The following is a 14,239-nucleotide window of genomic DNA, read 5'->3' as shown; positions in this document are numbered from 1 at the left end:
CACCTGAAAGACTGAAGCAGTGGAAAGCAATCCCGCAGAAAGCGAAGGAAGGAAGAAGTTCCTCAGACAGGTGTGGCTCGCAGTAACTTTCAAATCTGCCTAGCCAGCCCGCCAGGGCGTCACAAAAGCCAGTCTCTCAACTACTAAGCCACGCCCCCAGGCTGGTTGTTCTCTGAGCTTCCAATACTTCCCTTCTTCTATCGGTCACCACCCACTTCGGCAAGAATCATTTCCGGGTATGTTGGATTCTGATTGGTCCAGAATCCGGAAGTGAGGGCGGGCGGTGGCGCCGTTGCCGCAGTGACAGTACGGGGGAGTGGGAAGATGGCGGCGTCGCGTCGCTCTCAGCATCATCACCACCATCATCAGCAACAGCTCCAGCCCGCCCCAGGGGCTTCGGCTCCGCCACCGCCACCTCCCCCGCCGCTCAGCCCCGGCTTAGCCCCGGGACCCACCCCTGCCTCACCCACGGCCGGCGGCCTGGCACCCTTCGCCTCCCCGCGGCACGGCCTGGCGCTGCCGGAGGGGGATGGCAGCCGGGACCCGCCCGACAGGCCGCGATCTCCCGACCCGGTGGACGGCGCCGTCTGCACGGTGGCTGCTACGGCCGTGGTCCCGGCAGCTTCCGCCGCCGTCGGGGTCGCTCCCAGCCCAGCTGGCGGCGGCGGTAACAACTCCGCGTCGTCCACTTCTTCCCCGACTTCGTCTTCGTCTTCCTCCCCGTCCTCCCCTGGCTCGAGCTTAGCGGAGAGTCCCGAGGCGGCCGGAGTTGGCTCCACAGCAACTTTGGGACCCGGGGCGGCGGGCCTCGGCCCGGGCGTCCCAGCCGTGAGTGGGGCCCTGCGGGAGCTGCTGGAGGCCTGTCGAAATGGGGACGTGTCCCGGGTAAAGAGGTTGGTGGACGCCGCGAACGTGAATGCAAAGGACATGGCCGGCCGAAAGTCTTCTCCCCTTCACTTCGCAGCAGGTCAGAGTCTTTGGAATTGTAGTTTACGGGTTTTGGAGCGAAGGGAGGGTGATCGGACTAGGACAAAAAAGTTACAGGTTGTAGTGGGACAAGTAGAGGGACTTGGCGGTGGTTCTTTTATGCCTCACCCCCGAGAACTGAAGTTTAGTGCATGGGGTGGTGGGGGCGAGGTGTGAATTCACTCCTTGGCGTTTGCAAGAGTGGTACTTCAACTTGCGCAAACTCTGTGTAGTGGTCAGCCCTGGATGTGGGCACACTTAAAACTTTGCAGTTCAGAGTGTGTCTGAGACGAGTTGGATTTGAGTAGCTTCAGGACCAGCTTTGTCGTTCGTGTGCTAGTTTTGTTTTTACGACACGGTTTTGTCCCTTGAGGACGGACAGTCCCAGCCAAAAGAAGTGTACAGTAACTCAACAAGTGTTTAAGAATCTCTCATATTCTCAAGTAACACCGCGAAAGACAATGGGGTTTGTGAAACTCCACCTTTTCTAAGAAGTCGACAATCTGTTTGGAGGGACTACTGCCGGCCAGTCGGAGACAATAGTGATAAGGGCATTGTGTGCCTTCTGATAAGGGACGGAGAGAGCCGCTTTGAGGTCCATTGTGTATTTACCTTGTCTCTGCTAGCACCTTTTCTTAGAGACAAAGATGATAGGTTGTTTGAGGATTTAGGAAGAAGTCTCAGGCAGGGAAACTCTCCATGTAGGCATTGATTTCTAAATGCTGAACTTTACTTTTTTTGCCCTTCCCCCTTCTGAGTAAATAGTTGTTTTCTTTTAGAAACACAGAATATTTTTATAAAACACAGAAATGTAGAACAAAACCAAAAGGGCCATAATTTCACTTGCCTTGATACTTTTGGTTGATGTTTTTGGGGTTTTTTTTGGACTTTACAACATCACCTTTGAAGTGTGCACTTACACATTTATTATAAATTCAAACAGGACAGAAAGGTACAATTTTTTTTTTTTTTGAGAGAGGGTTTCTCTGTGTAGCCTTGGCTGTCCTGGAACTCACTCTGTAGACCAGGCTGGCCTCGAACTCAAGAGATCCACCTGCCTCTGCCTCCCAGGTGCTGGGACTAAAGGCGTGAGCCACCACTGCTTGGCAGAAAGGTACAAAATTAAAAGACACTTTTATAATAAAGTATCAAAGATTCCACTTTTAAATGTTAGTTTTTCTTTAAAATTTTTTTTCATGAGTACATGTGCGTATTTGCCAGGTGTGTGTTTGTCTGTGTATCTGTGTATGGACAAGAGGGCAGTCCCCTGGAGGTGGGGTTACAGGTTGTGGGTCACCCAGCACGGGTGGGGGGGTGGGGGGGTGGGGGTGGGGGCTCCAGAGCTATTCTGGAAAAGTAAGCAATGCTTAATTAATCTCAGAGCATCTCTCTAGCACCTTCCTTTTCTGTCCTAAGATGCTGTCTTGAGAACACCAGGACTTTGCTTTTTCTGGGTAAGCTTTCTACCACTGGGCTGCACACACCACCTCCTCCTGCTGTACCTTCAGTGGGTGTCACCTCCTTCAGCTCTGTAAATCTAAGCTTAGAACTTTATACAGGTTTTTTGTTCTATAACTTGGCAAGTACTGTGATTTCCATTTTACAGATGATAAAGTGAGGCACACTTTTTTTTTTTTTTTGGTTTCTTCGAGACAGGGTTTCTCTGTGTAGCCCTGGCTGCCCTGGAACTCACTCTGTAGACCAGGCTGGCCTCGATCTCAGAAATCCGCCTGCCTCTGCCTCCCAGAATGCTAGGATTACAGGCGTGCGCCACCACCGCCTGGCTGAGGCACACATGTTTAAGTGAGTCTAGTTCACAAGCAAAGCAGTGGAACACAGATGCTGAGTGAGCAGTTTGATTTAGAACTTAAGCCATAATCTATACTTGGGTTTGTAATTGCAGTGCACAGTTCCCAAGTTACTGGGAGTTTTGAGGAGAAAGTAGTCATCTGGGGCTCATGGAAAAGGATAGCTATTAGGTTTTCTGTTTTGGTTTGTTTTTTAATTTTAGCCATTGCTTAGAGTTTATATTATTGCAGTTTAATCAGAACCTTGAGGGAATGGAAACTGCACTCTCCCTTGTATGTGTGCTTGTATATTCTTCCACTTAACTTTTAGCAAATGGTATCTGATTCATTAATGGACCCTCGTCAGTGGTGTGACACCCATTGAAATGGTCAGGTTCCTGGCTCTGTGCTGGCTGTTTAGACAGTAACTGTTGAGTGTGATAAACTGGTTATAAGTTGGCTTTCATCTAAGTAGGTGAAGAGTCAAGGCTCCTGTTTGATATGAAAGAGCATTTCTTTTTCTTGTCTTGCTTGTCTTTCTTTCCTACTTCTCATTTTTCTCTGTCTCTCAAGACAGGCCTGACCAGGCTCAAGGTTCTTCTGCCTCAGCCTCCCAAACCCTGGGATTTCAGGCATGCGCCACTACACAATTCCTTTTTCCTTAAAAGAGGCTAAATTAAAGGTCTAAGTCTGATGTAATAAATCATCTGAGAGTGTTTGCTTTTCCACATCTGAGTAATGTGTTGTCTCACGAATGTCTGCCTACCAGCGTGCTGCTTACTCTGTCTCTGCATTGCTGTACTCAGTTAGCGTTGGTCCACAGAGAAGAGGACTTGTTCCTGTCATGGCTTCTCTGCCCCACAACTGCTTAGGGTTCTTTCCTGGAGTTTGTGTGCACTCACATACACTAGACTGCAGACAGGAAGCAGCCTTATGCAGTTACTTTGGCCTTGGGAGGACCTAACCTGGATTGGCTTTGCTCTCTTTGCTTTCCTCAGTTCTTTGTGGGACATAGACAAGTGATAATTAACACATTCTCCACAGTAGAAAGCATTCTCTAGTTAACCTACACCTTCATGTTTGTTTGTATAACATTAAAGCTTAAGTCTAGTTTTCATTAACTGTAGGCTGAGTAGCTAAAAGTCCTTGTTAGTTGACTATAGTTGACTGTTGTTATAGTCATTGTCCTGGAATAGCTTTTTTAAGGATAAGAAATAGGCAAATGTCTTAGATGGAAAAGTTTAAAAATTATAGTTAGTAACAATTGCTAATGTGTTCAATACTGGCAGAACACTCTTAACTTTATCGAGCTTACTGTGCAGTGAGGAAGTTAAAGAATAATAACAACCCTCCAAGTGTAATCTGTAGGAGTTGTTAGCATATCTTCTGGAGAATGTGGAAGAGGCTGTTAATTCTGGGTTTGGAGCCGCTGGGAAATCCTTCCTTTAACACAGATTATTTAGTTTAGGTTTGTTTTTGAAAACGGGGGTTTTACTATGCAGCCCTGTCTGTCCTGGCTATTTAGACCAGGCTGGCCTGAAATTCACAGAAGTCTGCCTGTGTCGGTCTCTGGAGTGCTGGCATTCTGGGTGAGCATTATACAGGCTCCCTAGAGAGCTTTTTTTTTATTTCCTACTAGTGATGTATTTTTACTAACAAACTGATATAATTTTGGAGAAATTTCTTTTTACAGAAGAGTTCAGATGACATTTTCATTTAGGGTTCAAACAGTTTTGAGATCTCAGTATTTAGTATTTATTTTTAAAGCTTAATTTGAGTTTTTAAAGTTTATGTGTCTATGTATGTATTTATATATGGGCGTGTGTGTGTGTGTGTGTGTGTGTGTGTGTGTGTGTGTCTGTCTGTCTGTCTGTCTGTCTGTCTGTCTGAGGGTGCTGGGTGCTGGATCCCCATAGGCTGGAGTTGTAGGTGGTTGTGAGCAGTATGAAATAAGGGGTGACAGGGGAACTAACTTGGGTCCTCTGGAAAAGTAGCAGATACTTCTAACCACTGACTCATCCTTGTAGTCCCTCAGAGTGTTTAATTTTCCTTTCCTTCCCTTTCCCCTTCCCCTTCCAAGGAGACAGGGTCTCTACATATCTCTGGCTGTCCTAGAATCCATTCACTGTATAGATCAGGTTGGCCTTAAACTCACGGAGCCTCCACCATGCCCAGCACAGTATTTACTTTAAATTGAAGATGCTTGATGTAGACTTCTGTTTAGTCAGTTAACATATACTTGTATGGTCCTATATATTACAAAGCATTTTAGCATCAAAGGTAGCCAAAGGTAGAATGTGTGTCAGGCTTGCTTTCTTGATCTGGATGGACTCCCTGCAGCACACACCCCACAAAAGTTGCTCAACTCCAGATCTTGATTTTTTTCATAAAGATGATGCTGGCTCCGCTATCCCCACCCCCTTCCAGTATAGTTGTTTAGCTAAATACTCGATGCTTTAACCTGTGGTAAAAAGTAGTCCAAGAGCTTCAGTCCTGGAGTGGACTTCTCTGATTTCTCCTGAGACAACAACTTTGATTCTGTTGGTGAAGTTACCTTACTTGGGTCTCATTGTCTTAGAGACAGTCTTCTTGCTTTAGGTTAGGTTGGCTTCTTTATGCCCGTGCCACAGCCTCTCAGGTGCTGGCATTACTTGCAGGACCACAGGCCCAGCTTCTCAGGATTGAAAGGTCTGACTATGGTAGAAAAAAATTTATTTTGCAAATTCTTTCCTAGACTTAAAATCGCTGATTGGAAATGAGATTGTTTGTACCTATGTTTTCTAAAATGAGTGCATGTTCCTTACAGTTCTCAGGGAACTTTGAGATAGGGAGATGCACAAGTGTGTTTTTCTTTTGCCTCAATCAGGTGTCACTCTTTGGAAGTGAATGATTTAAAGAAGAAGCTAGCTGTTTGATGACATTACAGATATATCTCCAATAGTAGAAAAAGTAACAAGCAAACTGTTATCTAAGATTGCTCATATTTCTGGCTTATACTGTCTGCTGAAATATCCCTCAGTGTCTCAGATTGTTTAAATGCCTGGATTGCAGACCATTGAGTAGGTGGCCCAAATAAGCAGAGTTTTGATGCATACAAATACCTCAGACCCTTATAAAAAGTCACTACAAAGTCAGGAAGGTCAGTTCTCTGGGATTAACAGTTATGTTTTAAACGGTCTATAAATGGAATCATACCCAGTTCACACTCTTCTGTAAGGCCCGCCTCTCCTACCCCCAGGATGGACGGATCAATAGTTCCCATGTGCTCAGTAGAGTTCCTTATATCAGTGTGCTCCAACTAATCCTCTTTCTCCTCATTGGCTCTTAAGCTGTTTTCCATTTTGACTATTATGAATAAAGCTGTTATGACATACATTCTTAAAAGTTTGTTTTGTGGCTGTAGTGTTGTTCTTGGACAAAAACGTACTAGAATTATGGGATGTTGGGTTAGGTAAATGTCCAGATTGGTAGCCAAGAGTTTCTTGAGAGTTGTAGGACTGAGATAGTAATCAGTTTCACAGAGCAGCTCACAACATGCCAGTTGATTTTAGAGAAAGCCAGCCAGCAGGATAGGCGAGTGAAAGAACTTACTTTCCAATGTTCTCATCCTAGATTTGCTCAACCCATGTTCAGGAGAAGGTGCTTACACAAGCTGTACACGAAGTTACAGTTCTTTGTTGCTTAATGGTAGGGATAAGTTTGGAGAAACATCTCACTAGGTGATTTGGTTGTGTGTAAGCATCACGTGCGTCTATAGAAACCTGGACGGCACAGCCCAATATTCACGTGTACTCTGTACTGTGTATATGTATTGCTTTCAGGCTTCACCCGTGTGCAGTGGCACAATAGTGTGTGAATTCTGACAGTGGTAACACACTGATGGGTATTTGTGTATAAACATAGAATATAAACACAGTATACCCTTAAAGACACTCAGCGTGAGTGGAGTCTGCAGAATTGGAAGTTAGTCTGGGTGTGCCGAAGAGTAATAGGATGCCCAGCATTAGCCTGCACTGCTGTCGGTTCCTTGTTTAAACAATGTACACGAACAGCCTTCCGAACTGATAAAAACTATCTTGTTCTTCAGCGATGTGTTAAGCTTGACTTGATTCTCTTTTGTTTGGGAAGTCAGGGTCTCAGGCTACCCCCAGAGCCTTGAGGTGAGGTGGCAGTGCTCTGTTTCACGCCCCTGAGGAGCAGTGGGCCGGCTCGGGCCACCATGCCTGGTCAAGACTTTCCCACTTTAGAATCTTTAAAAAATTTAAAACTTTTGATTCTTTTGTAATACTTAAAACACATAATCATTTTCTATACAGTTGAACAAAATATTTTTATCTTTTGAATCCTCATCTTATCTTACAATGATTTTTATTTTAAATAATTTTATTTTCACTGTACTTTGTGTACTAGTTATTGTTAAGAAGTAGGACAGATATATTAAGTAACGGAGGTCAACACCAGGTCAGAATAATTGTTCTCACTGTCCTTCACTTTCTAGAACTGTCGCACTGGGCGCTAGCATTTGTCCCCCTGGAATGTGCTCAGGGACAATGGCAGCATTGGCCCATCTCCTCTGATAGCAGTGCCTTCTGCAGGACCTCCTTGAGGCTGCTTTCTGTGTATGTATTTTTTAAGTGTGAAATAATGATGAAAAGCATAATGTAGTTAATACATCAAGCTAGTAACTTAGCATTACCAAGTCTATGTACTGCATGCAATTGGATGAGCTATGGATCCGTATGAGAGGGACAGTACAGGTATACTCCACTGGGTTTGTTTACACCAGAGTCATCATAGAACACAGAAGTGATGCATTGTGACATCACAGTGACAGTGATATCACTTCATGATAGCTTTTTAATGTTATTATGAGCCTGTCTCTTTCATGTGACTCGGTCTTTCCTTAACCCAAAACTGTATCCAACTTGTGACTATATACTAGATCATTGGTGTCATCCAAGAAGCTGCCTTTCCCTGCAACCTGCTTTGTTATCTAGCGTCAGGTACAACGGAATATTCAATTTTAGGTTTGGCTTTTCTAAGAGGTTGGAGAATAAATGTCTCTTTAACCAGTGCTTTAACATGGGCCCTGCTGCTCTCACTAATGTAGCCAGCAGTTGCTGAGAGTCAACGGCCAAGATTTGCAAATGCATTTCTAAACACGTTTGTGGGATTATCTGTTTTTCTGTTTACTAGGTTAGTTTTGCCTTTGTGTGGTGTGGTGTGTGGTAGGGTTGACTCCAGTGTTCATGCACGTGTACGTATACTCCACCAATAGTCCTATCCCACCATATCCCTAGCTCAACATCATTCAATTAAAAGCAACTAGTAGATTCATAAATATTTATGATTATTTGTTAGTCAGTTGGACTGGTATTATGCAAGTGTAACAGTTGGGTAGCTTATAAGTAATAAAAATTTCTCATATTGCTGGATCTGAGATCAGATCAGGGTCTCAGAAGGGCAGCTTCTGGTAAGACCTGTCTTCTGAGTTGCTGACTAACAACTTTTTAGTACTTTTTAGTGGTGAGCAGAGAGCACTCATGTCTTTCCTTACAAAGGCTGTAAGTTTTGTTTTTTGTTTTTTGGGTTTTTTGGGGTTTTTTTGGATTTAGTTTTTCCGAGACAGGGTTTCTCTGTGTAGCCCTGGCTGTCCTGGAACTCACTCTGTAGACCAGGCTGGCCTCGAACTCAGAAATCCGCCTGCCTCTGCCTCCCAGAGTGCTGGGATTACAGGTGTGCACCACCACCGCCCGGCTGGCTCTAAGTTTCACTTTTGTTGCCCAATCACTTTCCAAAGGCCTCACTCACCTCCTAATCCTGCCACACTGGAAGGTTTCAGTGCATAGATTTTTTTTTTAGGAGGGCATGGCATGAGCAAATGTTGAGTCCATATGTGTGGCTTCCTTTTGAGTGTGTGACTTTGTGTATACATGTATTCACATGTATGCTAGGTGGAGGGAAGCTGGGAAGGTCTAACATGTGAGTAGTGTTGTCAGTACAGTGGAGTACAGTAGCTGTTTTGGGAATGATTCCTAATAAAAAGGATGAATTGGGCTAGTTCTTCACCTAGAGCGTGTGTACGTTGCTATGCCATTTAACCAGCTGGCTTTGTGCAGGGAGAGAGAGGGTGCTTGCTAGTTGAGGCTCCTTGATGTTAGACTTGCCAGAAAGATTTGTTTATCACTTAAATTTTGGGGTTTTTTTGGTAAGGATTTATTTATTTAATGTATATAAGTACACTATAGCTGTCTTCAGACACACCAGAAGAAGGGGTCAGATCTCTTTACAGATGGTTGTGAGCCACCATGTGGTTGCTGGGATTTGAACTCAGGTCCTTCGGAAGAACAGTCAGTGTGTTTAACCTCTGAGCCATCTCTCCAGCCCTAAATTTTTAGCTTTTATAATTGTTTTTTATGATAGAAAATGAACTAAGCTATTTGTGTCATTCCTGTGGTTTCTTGATCAGAAGCAGGATTAGTCACCATGAACAGGCTGTAATATACGGATGAGGTAAAAGAAAAAACTCTTTGCTTTCTATCAGACCAGCCATAATGCAAAAAAAGCAAATGTCCAGAAGTAGACTTCCAGTGTATTGTTTGAAAAACATTGTACTCCTTAATATGTGTGTATATGTATGTGTGTATGGATGGATGGACATGGAGGAGTTTCTTGGGATTTTATTAAAGTCTAGGCACTTGGGATGATGGATTTTGAGCCTAAGTTTTTTGAAAATCATTTTGATTCAAATAATAGAGGGAAAAAAAGTATTAGAGGAACATCCTAGTGGTGTCTTGGGGTCCTGTGCTTTAGGGACTCTGTCAGGTGATGCCTGCTTTGTGGAAATTTGCTTTTCCTGTTTGCTCAGGCTGTCTATAGAACTAAAGCAGCACGACCATTAGATTGTTCTGCTCAGTTCTTTGTGGAGCGGTAGCTCCTAGTTCAGTTTTTTAAAAAATGAGTCTTTTTCTTTTAAAATGCAGGAAATGAGAAATAAAGCATGAAGCCTCCTTTTGGTTGTAACTCGATGGCTAGTGGCAGGTTTTTGTATGTTTGGACTTGTAACTCTTTTCTTCTTAAAGAATCGAGTAAACGTTGATAGTTAATGTTAGATGACTTTTGTTAACTGCAGAGCCAGACAGCCTTTAAAAAGAGTTCATGGCTTGACCCACAGTTCTTAAAAGCTGCAGTCTTCATATCACCATTTATAATTTTGAAAAGTAATGAAACGTCACAATTTGTAGCTAATTATAGTGCTGTTGAAAAGGCTGGGTAAGTCCACGTAGATCCAATAGGCCTGGATGCCCTTGTTCTGATATAATAGGGAGCCATTTTGATGTCCCATCCAGCCCGTTCATACATTGTGCCTTTCTCCTTTTTCATAGGCTTACCTTGTTTTGACTATGGAAATTTGCCTTTTTTAAAAAAAGATGACACAGGAGTACAGTTAATAAGTACATGATAGCTGTTTTGTAAAATAATGTCTGGAATAGAGATGCTAAGTTCTTTTCTGTAGGAAAAATCTCATTTGGAAAAAAAATTCTTCTGCACTAATTTGTAGTGCAAGGTAGTAAAAGCTTGACTTACTTGGTGTTCCCCACAAGGCAGTATTCATAATGTAGCAATGGAATGTATAATTGTTATCCTATTAGAAATTTATGAAAATAAGGAAAACCTTAAGATAGGTATTCAGTGCACTTTTGAAGAGGGGACTTTTTAGGTTAATATTTCTAATCTCAGATCTGACTTTTTTATATATAGAAATAATGATTTTTAATGTACTAATCTACTTTTTTACTGTCAAAGTCAGACGTCACATAGCTATTAAGTGACACAGTAGGACTAACCCTATATATCTAGTTGTCTTAGAATCATTAAGTCCGGCTGCTCAATGGAAACTTCATAGTAATGAGAAATAAAATTATGCTTTGAGTTATTTTATAATTTGACAGCTCTCATGACTTTCTCATTGGTTTCCTGATGATAAAAACAATCATGTAAATTTGGAAGTGAAGAAAAAATAGTCCCTCATCTTCCTACTCCAAGGCAGGTAGTGAGTTTATGATGGGAGGGTCCCTCTAACCCTTAGCCTTGGCATTTAAAGTAAAACTCTTCAGTAAGTAGGATATTAGAGCGCTTGTTTTAAAAGATTTTTTTTTACAGTTAAATATATGTGCATATTTGCATGTGTTCATGTGCGGAGTTGGAACCCTTGGGGGCTGGAAGAGGGGGTCCCCTGGAGCTGGAGTTTGAGAAGTCCACTGTGGGTACTGGGAAGCAAGTCTGAGTCTCCTGCAGGAGCAGAAGCTCCCTACACCGCAGAGCGACTCATTGCAGAGCAGTCCCAGGGGTTGGCCTGTCTTACCGTTTGTTCATTTTGACTGAGTGATCCTCATTAAATCAGAGGGTATTTTAGAAATTAATTCTGTTAAGTTTAAAGAGTTTTAAGGAAATCCTGATACATTTCTGTTAAATATTTTAATTCACAGAAGCAAACAAAAAATTAAATAGCAAAAATGAAGGAGTCACAACTATTACTGAGCGAGTTCTGTTTGGGATGGGAGCTGGGGAGATAGATGGCTCAGCAGGTAGGAGTGCCCGCTGCGCAAGCCTCATGCCCGAGCTGCTCCCACAGCTGCTGGGAGAAGGAAAGCACCAACCTCAGAGCTGCCGCTACCCTCCTCATGTGCCTCAGAGCATGCGCTAATGTAAATAGTGCAAACGCTCAGGTAGTAAGTTTTATATAATGTATATTTTGCCATAATTAAAATGAAACAACAAATATTATAGTAGATGTTTTGGCCTTTGATATTGTACAGAGAACTGGGTGTGTGTTATAAGTCTGCATGTGTGTGAATATATGCATTCGTGTGTGGAGGTCAAAGCTGGAGCTCACAGTTTGGCTAGATTGGTTGACCACTGAACTCTAGGGATCCTCCTGTCATCCAGCCTGAGTACTAGGGTTACAAATGGTAACCCTAGTTACTGGTAACTTCGCTACTTTTCCAGGGTGCTGAAGAGCCAAGCTCAAGTCCCCATGGATACATGATGGTCATTTTACCAGCTGATCCAGCCTGAGAACTCATTTAATCTCGCCAATGTGAAATATGGAAATACTGGTATTCAGTAGTGTGAATTTCAGCAGTTATGTTAATAATGCCCTTTTCAGTTTTTCTGTCAGTTATGGATGTGTGAATGACTGTGGTTCTGGCAGTGTGAAATTCATCATTAAAGAAGTGTTAGTGGAAATTCACATGAGCTTAATGAAACTTGCATTGGTCAACAGTTATTGAGACACAGTGTAGTCCTCACGCTTATACCATCTGGATCTCTATTTCTAAGGGACCTTGACAGTAGGGATTTCTCAGGGCTTTAGATAGTAGGACTCTACTAAAATTGTCTGGTCCTTTGTCAGAAGTTCACCAAATAGTTCTTCTGCAAGATGGTGAGTGGTGTTATTTCCTGTCCTTGTTGGATAATGGGTAGGTAGGATTAATCATCTTTTCATCCCAGATCAAGCACCAGTGACAGAGCATAGAAAGAGTTCTCCCAAGACTGGCTTGGTGAGCCATTGAGCTTATTGGGGTTGTATAACAGATCAGCCCAGGGTGGTGTGGTTGACCACTCATAACAGCAGCATAAACTGACTGCACCCTGCCCGGCTAGCAGGCAGCTACCAGAGTCTACTCTCTGGCAATTGTTGACCTTTGTGAAGTATCACAAGGCAGACCATCTTGTCTTTTAAGAGTGGGAAGAAAAGACCAGGGATTTTTTGCTATTTCATTTGAATTGAGACATTTTCATTTTAAAGTGTTAATAGGATCTAATGCAACACCAAAAGATCTCATCCCCTGCATCCGTCATCCTGTCAGTAGAGCTGTTAGGGATGGCCGCATGAAGGGAGGGTGCGTCCTTATTTAGTATGTTATTAGATATAGATTACAAAGAGCTAAGTATGCAGTTCTTCACGAGCCTCCCTGCACTCCATCTGTGGCTGCGGCACATCCTTCCACCCACAGTGGGTTTCCTAGGGGTCCAGCCTGGCTGGAGACCGGAAGGGAGCAGGTCTGTATCCTTGCCTTCTGTGCCTGCTGGGATCCAGCTTCCTGGTTCTGACAGGCTTTGATAAACAAGGCGGTTTTGCCTTTCCATGAGTCATACCCGGGCTCAAAGGGTCCAGACTGGGCAAACAGCTTCAGCCCTGGTGCGCTTTCTTCTAGGGAGAGAGAAGTGTGCACAGCATCCACTAATGGACTAACTGCCTGCCGCCTGCCCCTGGGGGTGGGGGGGTGGGGGATGGGACTTCATCTTTTCACCTGTACTGCTCTTTCTCCTCTTTGACCCTTTCAAATGTTTCAGGTTTCAAAGCCTTCAGGGGCTGACAAGCACAATGTGTGGCTTTTTGTCAGCCTTTTACTTGGAAATTCCGGTTTAGTAGCAGTCCTGCTGTCTGGAGACCTGGACAGACTCCTTGTCTGCCCTGCCTTTCTCTCATGCCCTTGCTTGAACACTTTATGAAAAACATACATAAGTAAGTCATCCAGATTCCATTTTGTTTTTTTGTTGTTTTTGTTTTCTGTTTTCTGTTTTTGTTTTTTGTTTGTTTTTTTGAGACAGGGCTTCTCTGTGTAGCCCTGGCTGTCCTGGAACTCACTCTGTAGCCCAGGCTGGCCTCGAACTCAGAAATCCACCTGCCTCTGCCTCCCAGAGTGCTGGGATTACAGGCATGCGCCGCCACGCCCGGCTCCAGATTCCATTTTGTAAAGATCATATTTTACCATGGACTCACTCTGCAAAGCCATGAAAGCCACCCCCATCTTAACTTTCCTCTGAATATAAACCTGTCTGGCTTGGCATTGAATAACAAACTTTTTCAGGGGAGACACACGTCTGTCTACTCATCCTAGATAGGGATCCTATGACAGAAAAGAACAGATACCAGCAAAGTCCAACCTGGTGAGCCAATGAGTTTTATTGATTCTAAGGCAGCTCTGTCACCAAAGCCCACCCCCCATGAGTGGCAGCTCACCAACACTGGGCCACCTGGAGCACACTGCAGCCTGCAGGCTGCTCAGCAGGTCCTTAAGCAACTCTTGCAGGCAGCTGGTCTGCTTTTTGAGTCTTCTTTGCAGCTCAGCTCTGCTCTTGTGAGAGGGACTCTCAGCCTCTATTGCTTACTCTGGTGGGGAGGGGCCTAATGACAGTATCTGGTCAGTTTCAGGGACTTTGGGAAGCTATTTTGAGTTGTTTACCTATTTAAAGAGTTTCCTGCAGGATGGAATGTTTCAATCTCGAGGAAGGAGGCTGTTACACACTTGGAGGAAGCTGACACCACACGACACCTGGTGGGGCACACACACATCTTTTACACTCAGTTCGCCCCTCCCATTTGCTGTATATCCTTTGACACAGGAACTCAGCTGGTCATAACCAGGTATCCCTATGTGAGTCATTCTAGTCCCTCCGGGACTAATTTTCCTCATGTT

At 43.8% G+C, this 14,239-nt stretch overlaps 1 protein-coding gene across 1 annotated transcript in view; it reads left to right on the top strand.

The window, feature by feature from the left end:
* The first annotated feature begins 288 nt into the window (after positions 1-288).
* The window catches only part of Tnks (tankyrase), a 156,313-nt gene continuing 142,362 nt past the window's right edge, over positions 289-14,239 (top strand). The window contains exon 1 of the mRNA XM_052162651.1: positions 289-967. Coding sequence (XP_052018611.1) covers positions 325-967 — 643 coding nt within the window. The 5' untranslated portion in view covers positions 289-324. The remainder of the gene's footprint in view (positions 968-14,239) is intronic.

The sequence above is a fragment of the Apodemus sylvaticus genome, chromosome 18 (genome assembly GCF_947179515.1).
Source record: "Apodemus sylvaticus chromosome 18, mApoSyl1.1, whole genome shotgun sequence".
In the NCBI taxonomy this organism is placed as follows: Eukaryota; Metazoa; Chordata; class Mammalia; order Rodentia; family Muridae; genus Apodemus; species Apodemus sylvaticus.
The sequence above is the reverse complement of the archived record's forward strand: the minus strand, read 5'-3'. Positions and strand labels throughout refer to the sequence as shown.